The sequence below is a fragment of the Acromyrmex echinatior genome, chromosome 2 (genome assembly GCF_024713525.1).
Source record: "Acromyrmex echinatior isolate Ae372 chromosome 2, ASM2471352v2, whole genome shotgun sequence".
In the NCBI taxonomy this organism is placed as follows: Eukaryota; Metazoa; Arthropoda; class Insecta; order Hymenoptera; family Formicidae; genus Acromyrmex; species Acromyrmex echinatior.
The window spans coordinates 14,207,568-14,231,720 of record NC_141853.1 but is presented as its reverse complement, the minus strand read 5'-3'; the positions used below and the strand labels follow the sequence as shown (position 1 = coordinate 14,231,720).

The 24,153-nt window shown below is 30.6% G+C and overlaps 3 protein-coding genes across 16 annotated transcripts in view; all 3 read left to right on the top strand.

Annotated features, from left to right (window-relative positions):
• Positions 1–11,085, top strand: part of LOC105146731 (hypothetical protein) — a 79,941-nt gene extending 68,856 nt beyond the window's left edge. For all 11 annotated transcript variants that reach the window (XM_087403035.1, XM_087403034.1, XM_087403033.1 and 8 more), the window contains 3 exons: positions 425–697; positions 1,600–2,006; positions 2,392–11,085. In XM_087403035.1, the coding sequence (XP_087259161.1) occupies positions 425–697; positions 1,600–2,006; positions 2,392–2,536 (825 nt within the window). In that variant the 3' untranslated portion in view covers positions 2,537–11,085. The remainder of the gene's footprint in view (positions 1–424; positions 698–1,599; positions 2,007–2,391) is intronic.
• A 597-nt stretch (positions 11,086–11,682) lies between these two features.
• On the top strand, positions 11,683–18,101 carry LOC105146733 (kynurenine/alpha-aminoadipate aminotransferase, mitochondrial). The gene is made up of 9 exons (XM_011057192.2): positions 11,683–11,845; positions 12,572–12,731; positions 13,226–13,391; positions 14,282–14,468; positions 15,015–15,131; positions 15,521–15,844; positions 16,598–16,724; positions 17,190–17,398; positions 17,834–18,101. The coding sequence occupies exons 2-9, from the start codon at positions 12,665–12,667 to the stop codon at positions 17,885–17,887; spliced, it is 1,251 nt and encodes a 416-aa protein (XP_011055494.1). The 5' UTR covers positions 11,683–11,845; positions 12,572–12,664; the 3' UTR covers positions 17,888–18,101.
• Positions 18,102–19,935: 1,834 nt separating this feature from the next.
• The window catches only part of Fstl5 (follistatin-like 5), a 40,664-nt gene continuing 36,446 nt past the window's right edge, over positions 19,936–24,153 (top strand). Inside the window, exons 1-2 of one of the 4 annotated variants that reach the window (XM_087403028.1) lie at positions 19,936–19,953; positions 20,484–20,721. The gene's annotated coding sequence lies outside the window, so the exon portion shown is untranslated. Of the gene's footprint in view, positions 20,736–24,153 lie in introns of all 4 variants that reach the window. The other 3 variants (XM_087403026.1, XM_087403027.1, XM_087403025.1) reach the window with 3 other exon arrangements.

Below are 24,153 nucleotides of genomic sequence, written 5' to 3'. Positions count from 1 at the left end.
AACAAAATCGTAAATATTCTACTTTTTTTGTTGAAAAACTAAATGAATTTTTGATTCATTTGAAATTTACGTTTTTTTTTCTTTAATCTCTAAAATTACAAAGTAGTAAAGATATCGATATTCCTCACTGAATTATAACAATTTTTATTTAATAACAAATATATCGTAACTAAAAAAATCGTCGAGAAGATTTATGTATTGAAACATCACTATTGATTGGATCGTACAGTTTTCAAGTAGTAAAGTTTTACACTTTTTCTCGATAGAACATAAAAATTTTGGACTGACGCCATGCCATTTCAGAAAGTGCTCTCTAGTTTACAGAGTGGCGTTCAGAGAATGCTCTCTAGTTCACAGAGTGGCTTTCAATTTATAATTTGTCCGTTCGCCAAGTATTTGTAATTGATAGAAATATTTATGTCAGATGGATCAGTCTCATTCACCCGTGGTAGCACCTCGCTTCGCCTCAGTCGGTGGATACGACTCCCTGCTGGCACCGCCAATCAGGCAACCGAGGTTGGCTCCCCCGGTCGATCACAGAAGATGTAGCTCGGTCACCTGTAGCAGCACTGGAAGCAGTTATCTGGAACGAAGGGGTTCAGCCATGGTAATGCCGTGCCTTCCACCTCCTCCATCCTACCCGCGTCACGCCGCCTACGATGAGCCATGGGATTTATATTACCCTATCGATATCCAGGTATATATACTCGATATTTGCAATCTTATGTCTTTCGAAACGATTCCTTTTTCATTCTTTTCAATAGTTGACATTGAACATTTAATGGCTCTGAGTCTATTTTTATTTAGAATCTTTATTCTATAATAATTTTAATAAAATTGTCAAAATCTTAGATATTAATACTTCTTCTTACGTTAGGCCTGTGGTCTGTGTTATACCTCTCTCTCATATGCTTGTTCGCGCGCTCTAATTATTTAATAATTGTCAGCATATGACCTACAATTTTAATGCCGGTTCCAAACGGCGGATTTTTCGAGAGATATTTCTGTGGGCAAGAATATTCTTGGGAGATTGCCGGCTTTTTCCGAGAGAAGACACGAGCAAATATTTTGGCTCCTTCCAGGATCCGGGACCTCTGGGTCCTGATGACCAGTACGCTGTCTGCCATGTCATGTTCACGCTCTAGATAATGTGTGCCTTCCAACAAGCGACACAAGTACAACAGTGATCCTTGTTTAACATTGACAAACAACAAGGATGTAATGACATACTGTGTCATCTGTGTTACTTGTTGGAAGGCACACAATAATATGATTACTCATATTATTATAATTCTACTATAACACTAATACTTTACTATTCCATTTTAGAATATAATTTAACTCATCTGCTACAAATGATAAATAAAAATGAATTATGGTTCCTGCACACTGGACGCGGAAATGTTTGCCATGCGACTGAATGCAACACAGTAACCAATGAACATATTAGGAGCTGTAAGCTTATTGGCTGTCGCGTCACATTTTTCCGCGTGGCAAGCGTTTTCGCATCCAATGTGCAGAAGCCATTAAACCACATTTAGTGCTAAAAAATATCACCAAATATTATTTATTTATTGACAATTTCTATAATGTAATCAGGTCATACAGCCAACTCCGGATTTATCGCCATGCGGAAGCGAAGTCGGTCTTTATGCCGGTGCAGTCGGCAGCCTTATGGCGGCGTCATCGGGCAAAAGAGCACCGTTGGCATCGATGGGTAGCGTAGATCCTCCCGATCCAGATACCAGGTCGCTCGGCTCCGATTCCGTCTTTCTGAAGAACGAGGACGAGGAGCAGTGCGTCGATACTGAGGACGAGGTCTCGGGTTTTTCTACGGACTCGGATGCGCCTGGGCCAAGCTGTCGGCGGTTCCTACGGGTGCCTTCTAGGAAAAAACGGATCCCCGAAAAATGGGACGGATGCGCGGGCTGCGTGCCCAGGCGACGAGCCGGTAGTAAACCCTGCCAAGAATGTTTGACCATCAGTGCCGCCGTCGAAACCTCCAGGTAAATCCCTATTACGAATTCACACGAAAAAGAAAATGTTGCTGTCACGATGAGAGACTGTATAGCTGCGAAGTTTAAAGCGAAAAACCTTTGTTATCATAACAATATAATAACGAACATGCGTAAATATTAATAATCACAAAAATATCAGACATTTCAATCTATTTAAAATTTTCTTAACGATACAATTGGATCAAAAATAACTATACAAAAATTTTCTCCCAAAAAAACATCATCAAAGAACTTGATTATTATTATATTACTTGTTATAAATGTTTATGCATTTAAGCACTTGTATCTGAGCTTTTCTTTTTTCCTATGATTATATATTATTAAAATACACTCATCTTCTTTTCTTCTTTAATTAATAAACTTTTGATAATAGGTCGCAACCAGCCTCAACGACAACCAGTAGCAGTCAGAGTAGCGTGGGATCTCCACCGTGTTCACCGATCGAGCTAAGGCACAGACCACCACCAACGCCATTACCATCAATCCCGCCAATATGGTCCCAAGAAACGCTCTTTTAGAATGCATCTTTCGTAGTGAGCATGTCCTTCGACCTGTTTTTATCGAGATACGAAGCTAAATTCAGAATGTCGATATCTGAGGAAATCATTTGCTCAAAAGTTGAACATTATCTAATCTTTAACCGTCTTGTACTTTTAGAAAACAATCTCTTTTTTTCTTGAATCTTGTCGCCATTAAAACTCCAGATAATTATAATGTACATGAATTTGGAGATTCAATTGTTATATCGATCAATGAATTCAACTATAATTCACGAATGTAACAATTGTCGTATGGAATTGTTATAAAACTATTTTTAAAAATCAAAATTTGGATATAACGAAATTAAAAGAAAACAAAATAAAATTATTATACCATATTGGATACCATACTTAAGCTTTATAAATGAGAATGAAGAAAAAAGCTACATAAAGGATAAATGTTAGCTGATGAAAGACGAGAGAAGAATATATACGAAACATAGAAAAAGAACGACGGAAAGCATTTTCCGAGCGCGCGAGGAAATATCGGAGATTTTCGATATTACGGCAGTGACTTCTGTCCCGGAACCAGACCCATCTTAAGGTAGTCCAAATCGAAGGCATTTTACGTGGATTGTATGGTACACTCTATAGCAAGCACGAAACCCGGGTCGAATTTCATCCGTTTAAAAGGACGAAACGCGAGGCGAGGCCGACGGCGACTTACAATTAGTCTAATTATATCTGAGATTTCATCTACTGATATATTTTAGTCATCTGCCTTCCCCGTTATACTTGAGAATATATTTGAGTTGGTGAACAACGCATACGCGCGCAGTCGGATTTATCTGAAAGTTCACATAACTGTATTGTGGATATACCCGCCAGCATCTCGACGCACCAGAGAAAATGAGCGCAATTTATCTGGCATCGTAAGCCGTGCTCCATAATCTCTTACGTAGTCGAAGAAGATTGGACGACTTCATTATTTTCCGTCACTCAGTCATATTCTTGAATCTCTTCATACGAGCATCCTTCGTAACACAACCAGGCGCACATCGACATCCGTGATCCATTTAACAACGAAAGCAAAGCAAATGCACTTCCTCGCTTAAGACATTCGTCGCGTCCTAATTAGCATTCGTGATGCCGCTCAAGATCGCGAGATCTTGAGCAGCCAAACTTGGGATAAGGACGCATGCAATGGTGATCTAATATCGCACAAAGGACTATCCGAGAAACGAGCGGAGAAACTCGTTCCAATCGATCAGGGTGAACCGCGTAACTCACAACTCAGGAGACTGTCGAAGGAAGGCCGATTGACAATGTCACGGAGGAAATAGGGAATTATTTTTATATACAAGCGCGACGATAATCAAGTTCGTTGAACAGATACTTCTCGTGAAAACAATAATACGCTCGCAATATGCTCGATTGTATGATGTCGGTGTAACATGTGATTTTCAGCGAGACGAGCGGATGGAAGAATGAAATAGAAAGAAAGAGAAAGAGAGAGAGAGAGAGAGAGAGAAAGAAATCTGAGTGAGAGAGAGAGAGAGAGAGAGAGAAACGAGGGAAACAGCACTTTTGTTCGGATAATCGTCGAACCGGTTTTTCCTGTCACCGATTTTTCCATCAGGGCCGATTCGCCGTCGATCTGACGGTTTCCCTAACGCGAGGAAATAAAACGTATTTCTATTTGTGTAATCTTGTAAGCTCTGTAAAGTTTTGGGTGTACGTGTACGTGTCTATAATCCTTTTGTGCGTGCGAATAAATAAACACCGTGCTCGATGGAGGGGAACCGGAAAATAGAGCGATTGCAGTAAACGGTCCCATCGAATCAAAGTTGCCCAAGTTTCCTGATTGCCGTATTTTTGCGAGGTGATCTATTTTATCGGTCTTTTCGATAAAGTTGTCTGATAAATTTATCCCTGGACTGGAATATCGATCGATTTGATATTCCATGGAAACAAAAATCCTTACAATCAGACCTGTATCTGATTTAAAGAAAAAGTAAAAGTACTCGAAAGCAATAAGACCAGGATTAAGTGAAGTTGTTTCAGTTCTTTATCTCCGTTAATTCAGTGATATTAGCTGACGAGAAGCTCGCTGGATGTAGAAAGTCAAATGTATTAAAATATTAGAGCGCGTCGGTGTAAAGAACAAAAAGATAAAAAAAAGATATATAGTAGACGAGATATTTATCGTTGACAAGAGCAACTTGTGTCTATTTTCGATAAAAAGGTAAAAACGTAGTTGAACCAAGCGAGCCATATATGCCTCTACGTCTACATCTGGAGACTTTTCCGCCGAGGCTAACATCACTGCCGGTCAGCCCCTCCAGGTACACGATGATAAATGAATAAAAAACAGAAAATACAGTAAAACACATTTACATAAAAGAAAAATGAGCGCACGAGGACTACCTACCGTTGTTCTAGCCAAAAATTTGTATAGTAGACAAATAAGACGAGCCGAAAAGTTATTATATCGGGAATAAAAAAAAAAAAGAAAAAGAGAAGAAATATTATGTAATAGGCCACGCACGCAGTGCTACGACCGTTACTTTTAGATAAGTGTACATACATACACGTTGCGTTACGTTGAGCGTATACGACAGCGACTCGTCCTCGCCGATCGACAAAGAACGGAGGGGAGGCGAGACTCTGATGTCGCGTCGTCTACGTGAAGAAGAGACTTTATATTACGTTGGCTGCGTTCCAAACTTCGCCCCGGAGAGGTACGAATTTAACAAGCCGCAAAACAAGACACGAAATACGGAGAGAATGTATACTCGGATGACTACTAGATCCATGTAATTCCCTCTAGTAATTTATATGCGGCTATCCATTACACTCGCGGCCATTAGGCAAAAAAATGTCAACTTTTGCGGACCTAAGAGATTACAAGAAAGTTTCTCGAAGAGATAAAAAGGAAAAGAGAAAGAGAGAGATAGCGAGAAATGTCCAAACTTCAAGGAATACACGTAAAAGTTTCGTGATAAATAAGGGGAAGTCCCTAATTGGATATCGTATGCCTTATTGAATTATTGTTATATATACGTATATAAAAGCCGACATTTCGCTTGAGAATTATGATGACGTTATGAGAAAGTAGTCGTCACAAGAGGCGAAGTTCTAGAACGCGGCTGTAGGAGAATAAAACAGAATTATTACTACCGCGAGGTGCGTTTTGCTATATGCCAACACGCTGATGAATTTGTTCCAATCCATTTCTTCTATTGAGCCACGTATCTATCGTTTTTCTCTTTAACAAATAATATATTAAAAACAAATATAGAAAAAAAAATCTATTAAAAATTTCTTCGAAAATCCCGCATTTATTATAATACGAATAACTATGCATTATGTACAATATTTTTTTCGTAGCTGTGGATCCGCGCAATATAGCATAAAAATGAAATATATATTTCTCACGAGCATTTTTAAAATTAACAAGATGCTTAAACAAAATTCTCAGCGGTGTATGGCGTACAGCATGTCGCCCCATAGTCGCGTTGTAAGACAAGGAGCTTGAAAACTTGTGAGTGCTGCCGAATTGCCAAATGTAACAATCAAACAGTGTCTAGTTGAAATCTAAAATTCAGAAAGAGCCGAGGATAACGTGTGCGAAGATATATATATATATATATACGCGCGAATAGATGCGTGAGTGTGCGATTGTACGTGCGTGTGCCAAGTAGTTTAGCACAATTTTAGGCGGGCGGAATGTATACATATATACGTACACATATATATATATATATATATATATATATATATATATATAAATAGGGCGAGTGCGAGACTTTTTAGAGACTGTACAAGAACGAGTCCGTGTCGATTGATTTTAGCATCTAACGTTCGTACAATCACGTAAACCTTTTCTCGGTGCCTTTCTGCTGCACTTCTTCCATCATCGTTTAGAAAAATATACACTCTCTCACTACCCCCATCAACCATTTTCCTCTCTATCTATCTTCCCTTATACTGACTCCTTTTTAGGAGTGTTTCCGTGCGACGCCGCAAAGAACCTGAATGTAGTTAAAGTGAAATCTACTGATTTCTTTGTTTCAAGTTTCCCTTTTTTAGTTCTTTGATTTCTAGCCAAAGTCATTAAAAATAATTTTAATTAAAGAATGTCTAGAAAGTAAGGAAAATAATGCCGGAAGAAAACACATTAATGTACAAAAAGTATATCGATTTTATAAAAGTTGTACTCATAATTACAATAGAAATTATTATCTCGGTTAAACTTGTCAAAAAAATTATTCTAATTTAATAGAATTAAAATATATGATACTGCTTTCTTTTCAACTAAATATTAAAAACAAAAAGACGCATACTTCTATAACTCAAATAAAATTATTACATCTTTATTTTTATAACGTATTTATGCAGATATTATGTCGTAAAATTTTTATGAGATTTAAATTCTAATAACGTTTTTGCTTGAAGAGTTTAAAGATCGGAGTATATACTTTTGCATAACGTATAATACATAAAAACATAAGAAAATTAACCTATCAAAATCTTTTTTTTTTCATGAAAACGAAAGAAAATGAAGGATTCTTATTGGTTCATTTTCTTATGCGTTATATAAGACTTTGTACTCTCCCGATTTAAAAAAAAATTTTAATAATAAATCTAAAATAAATAAAGGAAGATTCTATTAATAATAATATCGAAAATATTGGAAGAAGCTATTTATAATCAATTTTAATAAATAGTTACATCGTAACCAATAGTTACATTGTAACCAATAGTTTTAATTAAAAAATAATGCTTTATTTAAAAGTAGTATTTAACACTATTAGATATTTTTCAAAGCTAAAAAAAGACGAGAAGAAGGCAGTGAAGCGGCCGCACGGAATCTCTCTCATGTTAACGATTATAGACCTTCGTACTTTTATAATTTTTCTACTCTTTAACATTAGATACTTTTAAGAGTAAGAAACTGTTACTAGAACTCGCGCCTAGACTCACCGTGCATATATTGATAAAGATTATGCAACTTCTTTCGACTTGAATTACATTTTAAATATAACATTTTTTTCCGTTGTGTTGATTTTTTAAAGACGCTCATTGTTAATAATCTAACAAGTAGAATTGTTTCTTAGAAATATCAGAGAAACGCTGTTTATTTTCAATTTTAAATGATTAATTTCAATGATACTATAAATCTCATCATGTGTGATATCAACAATTATTTCTTTTAATTATTATAGTCTTTATCTTTCTCTTTCCCTTTTTTTCCATTACATCCACAAATTATATTCACTTATTTGCTAAAGTAAATGTCAAAATAAAATTCACATAAGTTTTTCAATTTAATATTAACTTTTTTACTAGGTGTATTCTCACAATCATGAACTTAATAAGCTTAATGAATATTGAACTAATGTCAATTTTACCTTTATCGACATTTTACCTTTAGAAATTTATAAAAAATATTTGAGTTTTTTAATTCTCCTGTCCCTTCCAAATAATAGGAAAATAGGAATACTCAATATTTATTGTATTTCTAATATATGTCCCATGGTTTTTTAATATATACGACTGATATAATTCCCGATATATACAGGGTGAATCATTACATAGATATACAGATAGGGTTATTACAATGCAGATTTCTTAAAACAAAATCATTTTGTCCTAATTTAAAGCATTTAGATTAAGGAAATAATTAATATGAGTAAACTTATTCATAAATGAATCATCCTGTATATAAATACAGATAATATAAATTAAAGCTTTGACAATTTTTTCAGATTTGTGTAAAAGATACTGTGTCCTCTATTATATTCTACTATATCTATTTTCTATATAAATTTATCAATTTGTTCTTCTTTTATACGTTGTTTTATGTAAATGATTATGTTTAAATTTAAATTTAGATACACATTATTTTGCAATATTAACAGTTTTCCCTTGTCATCTGTCTCAAATTTTTCATTCTATTTCTTACTTCTAGAAAAATGTTATTTATAGCTAAAAAAATCTTTACATCTTTACGACTATCTGATTATGTTTGGACACTCACTTTTACCATCATATCTCTAAAAAAAGTGTACAAGAGCGGGTCGCATGTTTGTTACGCTAATTCAAGTTAACTAAAAATTTAATATTATAAAATGCACGTATCACATCTACATTACTAAAATATATATTTAAACTTTTCTAATTAATCCCTTTTTTCATTTCAAATGCATTGTAATATTATGTTATGGAATATATTATACATATATTAACAAGAAAAAGAATACAAAAAGTCTCTTATATTTTTTTCTAAATTAAATATAAAATTTTTGTTATTAAATGAACCTGATAAAAAATATTAATGTAATAGCATATATATCGGAATATTACATTAAATGTGTATAAAAAATTTTAATACATTTAATTTATTAAATAAATTTTTAAAAATTGAAAAAAGAGAATATGTCGTATGTTACAATCATTGCTTCTGAATGCCTCTTAATTTTACGATTGATTAGCAGAATGAAACATGCGACTTCAAAATGTGCGCCATTACTTGAAGCGAAATTTCAGTTAAATGATTAATTTAGAGCTCAAAAAAGATCCCTCAAAAGTTACAATTCTGAAATTTGATGATGTGAGAGTTTCGTGCGAACGTGTAGGCTAGTGATGAGAGAATGCGCGTGTTATACAAACAGATGCCCATTAATTGCGTTAGAATGAAGAAATAAAAACGGACGGCTCGATAATTAGCTCGCAATAAACTAAACGCAGGCGCAGTTGTTAAGTGTTCCGTTTTGTAAATAGCTCCACGTATCGTGTTAGTTGCGATAACGAGACTTGGACTTGGCGAGAAAATACAAAACAAATGATAACAAAAATTAACGTACAGCAAGAACGGCCTCAAAAACTGTAGAAATATTCTGTCGACCGACATGATGGGATGACAGTGGACCCAATGGTGCGATTCGGCACGAGTGACGAATTCGAAAACAAACGCTGATATATTTTTCGGTCGCAATCTTATAATTGATTTTTCGATTATTTATAATTTTCAAAAATATGCATAAAAATGTTGATTATATGACGAATGTCAAGATCTCATACAGCATTTATTTTTGCTACACAAAATTAAATTAAAAAGCAGCAAATAAAAAACCGTCGTTAAATAAGAAACATACACATATATGTATATAAAAACTTGGGAATTATTTTCTAATTTTGTGGTTTAAATTAATTTTTGATAGAATGATATAGAAAGTGTAAATTAGTGCAGATTACACTAATTAGGAATGAAAAATTACACATAATATAAAATTTAATTCTACTATATCTCACACTTTGATATTAAAAATATTATATCCAATTAAATGTAAACGTAATTAACGTGTAATTATGTGTGTTTTATTTACTGTATGTGTAAACAATATTTTAATCATGCAGGGCCTATTTTCATAACAGAATATTTAAACGTATCATCTTATATACTTATGTGTCTCAATAAATATAAAAGTATAATCAAAGAAACACAAATAAAAAATAATTTATAAATGAAAAATGTAACTCTTTCACTTTCACTTGAAGATATTTAACAATTATTATTTTAATAAAATACACACAATTGTAATTTGTAATATAGTTACAAAATATATTTTACCAAAAAATATTTTTAAAGATGTGATAAAATATCATTGAGAAAGTGACAGAGTTAACTAAGAGAAGAACAAATACATTTAATACAAGTAAACGGTGCTGCTCTATATATATATATATATATATATATGTAGCACAATTAACACGTAATGTATTAACTGCCATAATGATAATTTATAAGACAAAATATTTTTTATTACCAAATGTCTTATTCATTAATTAAGAACTTATATACATTGTATGAGAACTGTCAACGACTTATAAATAAAACTAGAAATTGGAGTAATACGGTTAATCAACCAATATCAAAATAACTTAATTTGAATCGAGAAACATTTTTATTCTTAACATTTTTATTTTTATTTCTCATAATATTGTGATACTTATTGTGTAAGCATCTTCTTCGTATAAAATTAAGTAGAAGCAATATAGACAAAGTATTGTTAACAATGTGAACATTGATTTTTCTTATTATTTTTCGTTCATCAATTATTGTTTTTGCGACCATTAACGTCACTCGAACAAGCCGATTACAAAAGAACAATTAAGGAAACGATAGAATCAACAAAATGAGATGAATTTATATTCGACAAACAACGTACGAGCCCCGTTCTGTCGGTCGCTGAAACGAAACGCGAAAGCCGAACGTTCTGTTCGACGTCGATAGCTCTTTTTTTACTCGAGATCGATCGAAAATCCAACTGACTGCCGATCAGCGCCACGCGCGTATGATCGATCGATCGATATCGAATGGAGCGTTTATCAGGCAACATAATACAATAAGTTATTCAAAATGTTATCCGAAATGTTAAAGGAAAAAAATAACAAACAACAAAAGCGATGGAAACAGTGACATACACGCTTATACAGATACACGTGGTTACTCCACACAAGTATACATACATACACATACACATACAAGATGTTAATAAATTGGAATAAATGTTACGACTATATTTCAAAATTTCTATTTTCTCTTCAACAGCATCCTATCACTATAAAGGCGCAATAAGTATAAATTTTTTTCAAGTTTTTATTAGTGTCCTATAAATACTAGATAATACTAGATAATTTTATAGCTTTCATTTAATATTATTTTTGTAATTATTATTTTTATATTTCGTAAAATTTTCACGCTTAACAATTTTACATTTAATTATTTATTTGAAGAGAATATTTATGTGTATGTATTAGGTGTTGGAATTAATTCGTAGCGTTTTACAAGTGATGGGAAGTACTTTCATTAATGTATTTTTTAATGCTCATGTGAAATAAATAACATTCTTTCATTAAAAAACGCTACGAATTAATTCCAACACCTAATACATTTGTTTATATAATTTCTATGTTGTTTTTATTTTTATTAACGTCATGATTATTTTTAAATATTTGACTTTCAAATCAAATTACATATTACGTAATTGAGAGATATGGAAAGATAGCAGTAATTTATATCATAATTAAGACTTGCATGTTGTAAACAGCTGCTCTTATCAAAGAATGATAAGCTATTTTTACTTAATCGTAGATTTCTCAAGTATAATATAATGTGCCTTTAAAGCAATATTCAGCGAGAAATAATTGTCAATTAGACACCATCGATTCGCGATCTTTGATAAATTATTTCTTATTAGAACATAGTATTTCGGCGACTCCAGTACATTGTATGTGTTATATGGCGTAAAAAGTTCTAAGCATCAGATGAATGAGATTATGGTGAGTAAGAAACTGTTAAATTCAGTTAAACAATTTTTTTTATAAATATAAGTATAAAGAGCTACATAACAATTAACTACTATTAAAAAGAAACTAGAACCTTCCATAATTTATAATAGACTGTGATAATTTTTAAATAACTTTAAAAACGAATAAACATAAAGTATCTACATTGTACAGACTGTACAGGCTTGACAGAACATGATTCGAGAGTCAGTCGCTTCAGAAGGGGGGGGGGGGAGAGAATTTCTTCTCCAACTCAGCCCGTTACAACCAATTTTAAGGATGATGTCAGCTGATATCGATAATGTAGAGACTCTCTGGATGCGGTTTACTTGACGTTCTACAAATGCTTCGAAACTTTTGATTAACCAATTTAAGGAAAAAAGAATTTTACTAATTGATCAAAAAATGTTCCGATTCGTAGCATCGAATGGATCGTAATCCTTATCGAACCAAATTATCGAATATTTCATTTTTTGCTGTATACATTGTGTAGTAAAAAAACATGAGAAAGAACAGATATATTCTTATTATTGAAGTTGGAGGGGGAAGCGTCCGCTGGAGAAGTTGACTCATGTTCTACAAGGCCTGCAGTATATTTTTAACGATCTTCGTACTTTAATATAACTTTGCTTATTCGTTTTACGCTTGCTTGAAAAAAAAATGGTTTGAAAAAACCTAGTATATGCTACAAAACATTATCGTATTCATCATTGATTACAGTGCAAATAATACGTCACAAATCACTCGAGATAATATTCGCAACAGCAGTTCTCGATAAAAAAAAAATTGTTACGTCCCACGATAATAGTGATCATGGACTACACACAATTCTTCTCTAAAATCACTAGTAGGCGAAAAACAAATTTAATTAGAGAGTTAAGTAAGTAATCATTACACTCATTTTCATCTGTTATATATTTCTTTATTCAAAATTCATTCTCTCAAGTAAACATATGGAAATATTCTTACATACGTATTATGTGAATTTATTTCTGAGTTCCGAATGTAAAACAGCTAAAAATCAGAGAAAAAAATAAGAGCTCTTTTCCTTTAATAATGATTTTTTTAGCGCGTTTAAAAATTGAAGTAATCTCTCACTAATTTGTTTGATTTTAAATTAAATCATGAAATATATGGAAGAATCGTTTTAAAAATTTCGAGTACTCATGCTTTATAACTACATATTTAAATCTTTCGAAAATATTATAATATATATATTTTTTATTATATCTGCAAATTTTGAAATATTTAACAAAGATGTTCAGATCAATAAGATACATATGAGGCATTTATAACGCAAAATTATATATGAAAAAATATATGTTAATACAATGTCACTATTCACTCTATTTATCTTTTTTAATTTTAAATTAGCCCATCTCTATATGACACGACAAAATGGTATAAGTCTAGCTGGTGGTATGCCAAATACCTCTACATATCCCATCAATAATATTTCTATGACATATAAATATGATGTCCCAATAGAACTTAACAAGCAAGAAATGTCTGTAGTTTTACAATATGGATCTGCGCAAGGGTAAAAATATTAGCTGATAAATACAAACTTTGTGTTCTCTAATTATATAAAATAAAAGACAAATTTTTATTAAATATCAAAGAAAAAAAATAAATTTTAAATAATTTTAAAATTCTAAACTAATTTTATTTTTTATTCAACTTTATATTTTTTATTTTATATATGTTACATATAATATGTAATATATATAATATTATTTATATTATATATATTTTTATATTTATATACAATACTTTTTCATGTTTTTATAATATAATTATAAATTTTATATTATTTGTTAACATAACTCAAGCATTTTTATCATTTAATTAATAAAAAAATATATTTTTTGTTATAAAAATAATAAGGCTCAATAAATCAAAATAAGTAAAAAAGGAAAAAGGGCTACGAGCTTAAAACATAAATTGACAAATCGTATGAGTAGTTAAAAAAATTTTTTGAAATAAAACTATGTCATAAAATTAAAAACGTAAAATATAATTTGACAACCAGAAGGTGAACAAAACAAACGTTTCGATCCTAGTTGGATCATTTTCAATGTGACAAATAAATTAGTGTGACAAAATAAATTAACAATAGAGTTATAATTAATTACTGTTGTTAATTTATTTTGTCACACTAATTTATTTGTCACATTGAAAATGATCCAACTAGGATCGAAACGTTTGTTTTGTTCACCTTCTGATTATCAAATTATATTTTACGTTTTTAATTTTATGACATAGTTTTATTTAAAAAAAAAATTTTTTAACTACTCATACAGTTTGTCAATTTATGTTTTAGGCTCGTAGTCCTTTTTCCTTTTTTACTTATTTTTATATTTTTTGTATTAGTAAAGCTACATTTTAATATATATCTCAATAAAATTCTTATCATTTCTCTTGTCAAAGTTACGCGCCATTATTAGAAAAATGGAAGGAGTTCCAAAAAACATGGCATTCACCAAAGCGAAATGATTGGGATGTAACGTTTACATGCGGTTCTATGGACGGTTGTGAAAAAGTATTTCAATTGCTGATTGATGAGAATGATTCAGTTATGCTTCAAACACCAACATATTCAGGGATAATCGCAGCGGTATGTTGTTTTAAAATAATATTATAATATTGATAAAGTAATAAACAATAGAAATATCAAAAATATACAAGTAGAAAGTGTAAGAAATTTTATTTACAACTTTAAAATTTACATCTTGTGTTACACTGTTCAAATTAACTAAAATTAATTATCTTGTATAAAATATCTTGGAATAAAATATTTCATAAAATATTTAATTTCCACTAATCATATTTTTATAAGATAAATTTTAAGATTTAATTTTATTGTGAATAAAATAATATCATAATGAGATATCATAAATTTTAGAGATTTAAAAAAGATAAATTTTAAGATTTAATTTTATCATATCAAACGATAAAATTAATTAATCAATATAAAAAATACGCAGATCTATTTGATAGTGCAATTTCAGATTGCATATTATAAATTTAATAAATTTAATATAAAAAAGAAAAATTTGTATTTATTCTTCTCTAACACAATATTATCTTTAACATTTAAAAGACATTAATAAATTATTTGTAAAAAATAATTTTCCAAAGTTTTTCTCTTTTTTATTTATAGTTAGCACCTTTGTTACCAGATATTATAGAAATTAATCAAGATGCTGATGGGATAATTCCTGAGGAAATTTCCAAAAAATGCGAAGAAAGACTTAAAGATGGTAGACCAATGCCAAAAGTGAGTTACAAAAGTATTGTGTTAAATCTCTTTTCAAACTGCTAAAAAATAAGAAAGCAATTATTTATTTTCGGATCTTTATCTTTATTCGTAAAAAATATTTTACTTTGCTTTAAATTTAACTTCGAGTCAATACTTTCCATTAAAAGAAGATTAAAATTTCAAATAGTTCGCATATCATACAAATAACTTATACCCAGAACACAGAATGTACAGAATATTTATGATAAATATTTATTACTATATATATATATTACTTATCATTTTTTGAAATGTTATATATATATATATATATATATATATATATTTGATATAAAATTTTATTCAAAATATTATTAAAATGTAGATTAAATATTTTATGTGATTGTATATACTTGATTTTTGTACAGTTACTTTACATCAATCCGACGGGAGCAAATCCTACAGGCGCCGTCATATCGGAGATTCGACGAAGAAAAGTGTACGAATTAGCGCAGAAATACAACTTCTTGATCGTCGAGGATGATCCTTACTGTTTCGTTCATTTTTTGGATAAACAACCCACGTCGTTTTTCTCCCTCGATACCGATGGTCGCGTGATTAGAATGGATTCATTTAGTAAAACTATAAGCGCTGGATTGCGCATCGGCGCTATTACAGCGCACAAAGATATCATAAATAAATTGGTTATTCACATTTCATCCTCTATTCTTCATGCATCGTTTTTATCTCAGGTTCGTTTTTTTTCTTTTAATATTCTTTGAATGTATTTTAACTTGACTTGTTGTTTCATTGAGATTAATACTATCATGATAATTTCTTTTACACACACACACACACACACACACATACGCGCGCGCGCGCACATATACATGTATATATGCATACAAAAAGAAAGAATTCGTTTCCCTACAAATCAATTGCCTACAGCATTGTTTGCCTCATAACTTTTGCTGACAGTTTCGTTTGCGCACAAAAATTATTATCTACAGCTCCATTGCTTATATGCACTTTTATTTGCGCACAAATAAACATTTCAGAAACGAAGTCACATTTGCCTACATGTATTATTGCCTACAGCTTGATTACCAACATATAAATATTAAAATATAGATTTGTTTTACAGACAAGTGTGCCGGTGTTTACGCTGCATCCCAATTTTACATTTAAAACCAATTATGCGTTTACACTTTTTTAATTAATTAAACAGATCATATTATATTATTAGTATTAATAAAGTGCAATAATTTGTTTCTGAAAAAAAAGAGAGTCTCATTTTAAAAAATCCATGTCAGTATCGGCGATTTTCATTTAGACAAACGATATTGTGGACAATCGATTTGTAGGCAAAAGGAATCTCCTCTCATATAAAATATACAGATTGTAAAATAAATTCCATTATTAACAATTTCAGTTGTTAATGAATTCTTAATGATAGTAATAATTAAATATACATTAAAATTTATTTACAATAATTTCTCTTACAGATGTTTCTTTATAAACTCTTTGAGAATTGGGGACAGCAAAAATTTGAGCAACATTTTAAAGAAATTCAAAAGTTCTATCAGGAGCGACGTGACATGATGCTGACTATGCTTGAGAAACATTTAACTGGTATGTTAACATTAATTTTAAGACTTTTTATGTTGAGATTTCTGAAAACAATAAAATAACAGTGAAAAGTTAAGAAATTTCTTCATCGGGCAAAAATTATTTCCTCAACTTTATCTAATATCATTTAATCTTTCTATTTTGTAGCTGATTCAAATATGATGTTTTCTTCTTAAATTATTATTATTCATTCATCAAGTTTCCAAATGGATATTTTAATAACTATTCCATAATTTAAAATTTTATAAAAAGGAAAAAAGACTGACTTAAAATTAAAAAAACTATAATTGTGTATTTTTTTTCGAATGCTCGATTTAATAAAAAAATTTTAATTTATACAAAGAGTCCTGATATTTTTGTTAAAAAAGATCAGTTGGAAATTGATCAAGAAATCTAATAAACAATTTTAATACATTTTAATACATTTATTTTAATGTTTAATTTTGATATAAAATTGTTTTCTGTTAGGTCTGGCAGAATGGTACATACCACAAGGTGGAATGTTTTTTTGGATTAAAGTAACAGTTGTGAATGATACAATGGATTTAGTGATGAACAAATGCGTACCGCAAGGTATCTACGTTCTTCCTGGCAATGCCTTTAATTACGATTCTTCAAAACAAGATTGTCATTTGAGACTTAGCTACAGTTATGCTTCACCAGAAGAAATAGAGAAAGTAATTTTAAATATCATTAATTTTAACTGTCTCTGTCAAATGTAACAAATTCATATTAGGTGTTGGAATTAATTCGTAGCGTTTTTTAATGAAAGAATGTTATTTATTTCACATGAGCATTAAAAAATACATTAATGAAAGTACTTCCCATCACTTGTAAAACGCTACGAATTAATTCCAACACCTAATATATATTGCAAAAAATGCCGTACAAATTAATTTTAATCACAATTAGAAAATCTACATAAAATAAATATATCTTTATATAATTCTTACAAATTACAAAAAAAAAAAATTATGCATAAAGGTAAAAACATATATAAATATTTTTACAATTGAATTTTTTTTTCTTATGTTAATAATGTAAAAAATATCAGTTATACATATATGAGCGTTTTAAATTTTAAATATTGATATTTTTTTATTGTTTTTCAGGGAATATCTATAATAGCCAAAGTACTACGTGAAGAAGCAGCAAAGAAAAAATAACATTTTCAAGTACATACATAAAAATTTATTTATGTATGTAGTATATGTATTTTATTGCATGATTGTATTTTTCCAATCATGCTTCATTCAAATCATACTATTATATTTTATTATTACAGAAAATTATAATATTAAAATTCTATAATTATGCCTACTATGTCTATTTTAGAATATCCAGATTTAGAATAAAAGTACAAATATGATTTAAAAAGAATTTGTGTTAAAAAATTGTTCAATCATTTTTAAATATCTAATTCTAATATTTAAGAAAATTTAAAAAATCAATGGAAATAATGACATCAAGCAATTAGCATCTTACTAATATTTATTTTTTTATATTTCGCATATTCATATTGTTTTTACTAACTTGTTAAAAATTTATAAGTAAAAAAAATTTTAATACTTTTCCTTATAATACTTCGTGTGCCATCTATATCAGAAACAAGTATGAAACTGTCATCGGCAAATTACTAATAAATTTTTCTAAATATAATTTAGTATTCAAACAGCTTTATATATATATATATACTTATTTATTTATTTATATATTTAATTATTATATCTGTTTATATAACGAAGTATTGTTAAAAAATAATAATGGTCTGCATAAATTTAAAAAATTTGTTACCCTGTAAAAAACGATAAATTAAATCACGTATAACTACAGAACGCATTTTTATATGGAAATGAATAATGTCAAAAATACATTTTTATAAAACAACAAAACTGTAAATTATAAAATTAATTATGTAAACTAAATTCCAAATATTTATATCGGATAAGTAAAAATATGGTCGGTAATATCAGCGTTCTTCTCGTAATTTTACCCCGAGCTGAAGGTCTCTAACCTTTAGAACGTGTAATATTGATCCGTGTAAGATTACGTATTGCTATTCAAGTGAAAATATAAATTCTTTTTTTATACTTTTCACTTAATAAAATAATTATCTTTTACAGAAGTATCTTCTTTTCAATCTTATACTTTATATATTTATTACATTTATATTTTTTGAACAAAATCAAAATTATTAAAAACTATTTTTCCGTAAATAATTGCAATATTTAATACAGTTATTATTTTTCATACACATACAATCCTAAATAATGAAGAAAATTATATTAAATCCTGAAAATCAATACTATCTCGTCGGTGGTTCACAATACAAACTGGCTCATAGGATAAAATAGCAATTGTCGATTTATCAGTGCTCCATATATAATTGCATACAGTTACGTTCAATATAGTTTTTTTTTATTATATTACATTGATAATATGGTTTCTTTCTGATAAAACATGATCAATTGTTTACTGTTCATATTACTTTTTTATTCAAAGTAGTTTAAGTAGTAGATTATAATATTATAAATAGGAAAAATATGTTTAAATTTCAAGCTATTTATCGAATATTATAGAAGCTAAATTTATTTGTATTAAATATTATAAACATTATTCTATAATTTTCTTATCGGTTTTTATAAAATGACAAATATCTTATCATATATATCTTTCACCCACGAATGCACATCGATGAGAGATGTCGCCAGATGTCGCTTCAATCGAGATTGTTGTCAAAAATTTGATATTCTTGTAATAAGGATAAGTAAAATAGCGTATTACTAGAAAAAAAAAAAACAAGGATACTGTACAGTTTAACTCTTATTTCTGACGCGTCTACTTCATCTGTCAGAGAAAAGTGCGCGCCACTACGAGGGTCTAAAAAATTTATTATGTTTAATTAAACAGATAACGATCGAATTAATTAAAGATCTTCCAGCGGCGACATTAGTTGCCTCAATACTTCCATCTCCGCGCGCGATTTCTCTCGGGTCAACGCGCACCAACCACCACTACCACGTACCCTCGAGAGCGACAAATTGCGAAGTTATCCCCTCTCTTTCTCGAAACGCGACACTTATAGAGAATTAATAGCGGCTTTTATTGCGAGTTCTCGAAGTAACTGGCGGAATTGCCAAAAAAGTTTAAGTCGATCTATGTCGACGGCGGCGACGCAGGCTAACGCAGGCGCAAACGTGCCGTTTCCATGGCGCCGTTGCTATACAGTTAGGTAATGTTGGATTAGACATTACGCCGTTTCCCAACCCTCTCCGGGTAACGTTCAGTACACCCTAAACCATCGTCGCGGTTAGAGGATCTCTTGCACCTTCCTACCTGCACACGTGCATATAGACACACGCAGGCACGGGGACTGCACGCATATTATACCTACACATACGTATAGATACACACGTAGATACGGTGTACCATACGCATGCACCAGCGTCCACCCACGCATTTGAGGGAAAACGCGTGGCTATTTACCCCCTATTTACGATACGGTCCGTCCGGCCAGTGTATCCGCTAGCTCGTTTGTTTATTCAGTCATCTATCCTGCTCTGCTCTTTCGATCCACCAGTGATTTTCATTCATTCACACACACACACACACACACACACATACACACATTTGCGTGTCTCTCCTCTTCTTCCCCTCCGATGGTGTTCATTTATCGTCGTGTTCGCTCCATCCCTCGTACGCTACAGTGACGTTCGAAATATATCCTCGATAATCTCATGTTGATTTATGTATGTGCCACAGCTTTTTTAATCACATTCCCGTGTCACGTACCAAGTCACGATCTCGCTTGAATCCAATCGGACTGAGTATTTTTGCCCTTCGGGGTACGCTTCGACACCACCACCACCACCGGCGTGGACCCTAAAATCCAGGCTGCGTGCACGTAATCCAGCACAGTGTCGTGGGACGAAAGTGGCGGGTGGTGTGTTTACTGTGGTGGCGGCGAGGGTATTATCCTGACGAAACTAAAACTGGTCAGGTCAGTAACACGGGGTGAGTCGACGAGATATCTTGGACTCTTCGTATCGCTTCCGATTGTTTTTCATTTTGGATGTTGTAATTAAATACATTTAGTGTTTCTCAATGACACGAGCAAATTTATATGTGTATGTCTCAAATAATCTTTACAGTTTAAATTGTTTTTTTTTTTTGCACAAGGATTTCTTGGAAACGTTTTTTGTAACTATAGCATTGAGGAAATTTTCATGTATGTAGTTGGCATGAAATCAATATTGTTTAAATCATTTTGTTGTTTCTTTTTCAATTTTATTGCATTTTTAAATTTCATTTAATAATTTATCTCCCTTATTTTTCAGAAAATCTTGTTTTCAGAAAAATTTTGTAATATTTTATAAATTATCTGTATGTAAAACTGAAAATATCCAAAATCATATAGATAAAGCTTACTTTGTAATTTAAAAATTGTTTTTAGGCATCATGGAAAAGAAATTAAAATCGTAAGAAAAAAGAGGGAAAGGGAAAGAGAATATAATCTTTTTATACATACAATATTGGAATATCCACTGCAGAGAGATATTAATTATTCTATTTATGAACCATTGTTACTACGTAACAAAAACGTATATAAAATTAATTAAATCATACGGATATCATTTTCAACAATTGAGATAACAATTATCGCCATTAAAACAATACGTATACATCATTAACTACATTTACACGGCACCCTTAATCCATAGTTTAACAACATCCGTAATTATGAAACTGGCCAATCATAATTATTCTATTTTTCACAGGAATAGCTGTGATTGGTCAGTTTCATAACTACAGATTAATAACTACAGTTATTAAGAGTGCCGTGTAAACGTGATCAGTATAATCTCTAAATATGTATTTTATTTATTAATAATAAAAATCTCGTTACTTTGTAATGCCTCTGAAAACACGTATAAAATATAACCGTGTGAATCGAGTATAATTACGGAGTATATTGTGTAATAGTTTTTTTGAATTAGTGATAAAAATCATAGAAAATCCCTTTGCGTGTGTCCAACATGTGCAACCGTTGTCGCGTGAAAACACGCGACTGCAGCGACTTTTTTTCTCGCTCTAGATTTTGGACGTTGACGCGCGTCGGGAGAACGCGGGAACGCGCGTCCCCAGTTACATTTACAGAAACATTAGAGAAATGATCGATACACGACAGGTCGCTATGACAAAAATAGACGAATGTTCGTAATGCGTCCGTATAGAGGTAAATATGTTTCACCGCTGCCGTGCATGCCGGCTATGTATAAGGTAGTAGATAGGCATATGCACGTAGGGGATGGAGGGGTGCGTGACGCGCGACACGACGGGGTCGCGCAGGCGCTACCTGTAGACTCCGCGGAATACGTGATGATAAATACTAAATTTAACCCCCGGGTGAAACGACGCGACGTCAGGCTATCCGGATCGATAACACTTTTCTGGCGTCTCCCTTTCTTTTTTTTATCGGTGAAACGTGACTTTGCTTATGTAGGGCGTTTATGTATATAAATCGTTGACCGCAGAGGTCGACGGAGGCGCGTACCCCATCCGTGTGATACATCCGATACCTATCGTGTGACAAAGCCTTTATTAAAATTCCGCAACGCTTAAAATTCCGCTCTATCGGGCCAAGACAAAAATTTGCGCGAGACACGGCGGAGAATGTTAACTATCTACTTGTTATAAAAATAGAGCCTTTAAATTCTGACAGAATTTTTAATATAATTAAAATCTTTTTTTTTTTTTAATTAGCAACGTAAAAAATTTTATGTATTCCATTATTATAGTTAAAGACTACTGTTATGATTTTGTAATAACTATTTTATATATGGCCGTATAAGCCAATATATTAAAATTAAACGCAAAATATTCCAAAATCGACGTTATACATAAAGTTGTAATTTATACTATACGCGTTAATTAACTAACTTTCATTTAGTTACGCTTTATGAATACTTTACTACAAGATGAATACTGAAACTATCACAATTTATTATTTAATCACAGAAATAAATCAAATATATTAATTTCTATCCTCTCTAATTAGATAAATTATATACAAAAGTTAGAGAAATTCTTATTTAAAATACAGAATTAAGTTGCAAATAATTTATTTGCAATTTAATTTATTAAACAATTATTTACATAATTAGTTTGTACAATTTTTGAATAATTATAAAATAAAATTGAAATTTTTAATTCGCTATTGTAGAAGAATAAATACATTATTTATCTGATTATCAGTTATAATACATATATATTTATATGTTAACAATTGGAATCCTATAACATCATTAAAAGCTATTATACGCATCATTTGATGATATGCAATAGCTTTTAATGATAAATTTATTTAATTGTGTAATAGAATATATAATCAGCTTTTTATATATCTATATTGCTCTTTATATCCATGAAAATGTCTGAAATATCAATATATATTTCCGCTTATTCCACATATTTCCATATAAATGTCATGCATTTCACGTATATGAGAAATTATTAATATAATTCCAACGAACGTAATTAAACAATGTATATCATCCACGAAAATTTGAGACTAATCCAATCTATCAAAGGCAGTAATATTCAGCCCAACATAAAGTATATATTTTATGTCATGTTCCATAATACTCTTTAATTCAAAGATATGATAATAAGAATAATATTGCATAGGATATGAAATAGGACTGAAAATATTGTTCTATATAGTTAAGTGGGAAAAAAAGAAATGCCAAAACAGCCATAGGAGAAAATTAAAATTATTTATAATCTTTCAATCAAAAAAGGAAATAGAATGCTAATTTAATTTATATAAGACGGTTTCATTTTTCTCATTTTGTGTATTTCAATCAACAGTAGGAAGGATAAGAGTAAAAAAAATGTAAATTATATTTTTAAAAGGTAAATATATTATATATATTAGGTGTTGGAATTAATTCGTAGCGTTTTACAAGTGATGGGAAGTACTTTCATTAATGTATTTTTTAATGCTCATGTGAAATAAATAACATTCTTTCATTAAAAAACGCTACGAATTAATTCCAACACCTAATAATTTAAATTTAGATTTTTCAAATGTTTTTTCAAATGATTAAAAATTGCTAATCTTTCCTTCTCTTAACTTCAAACTTCTGTCTTTAAGAGATTGTCTCAATTTTTTAATATCGTTTAAAAGCATATATATATATATATATGTACATATATATGTATTACAAACTATTTACATATCTTGTTATAAATAATATAATAACAACTCTTTTTGAACTTGTTATGAAAAGAACATACATGAAATGTTATACTTAGATTACTTGCGTCTCAAAATAAAGTTTGCATTCTATGGAATCCGTTACACACCTTGACATACAATATATTTAAAATAATTTACATGTGAACAAATGCAGAATATTCTATCAAATAC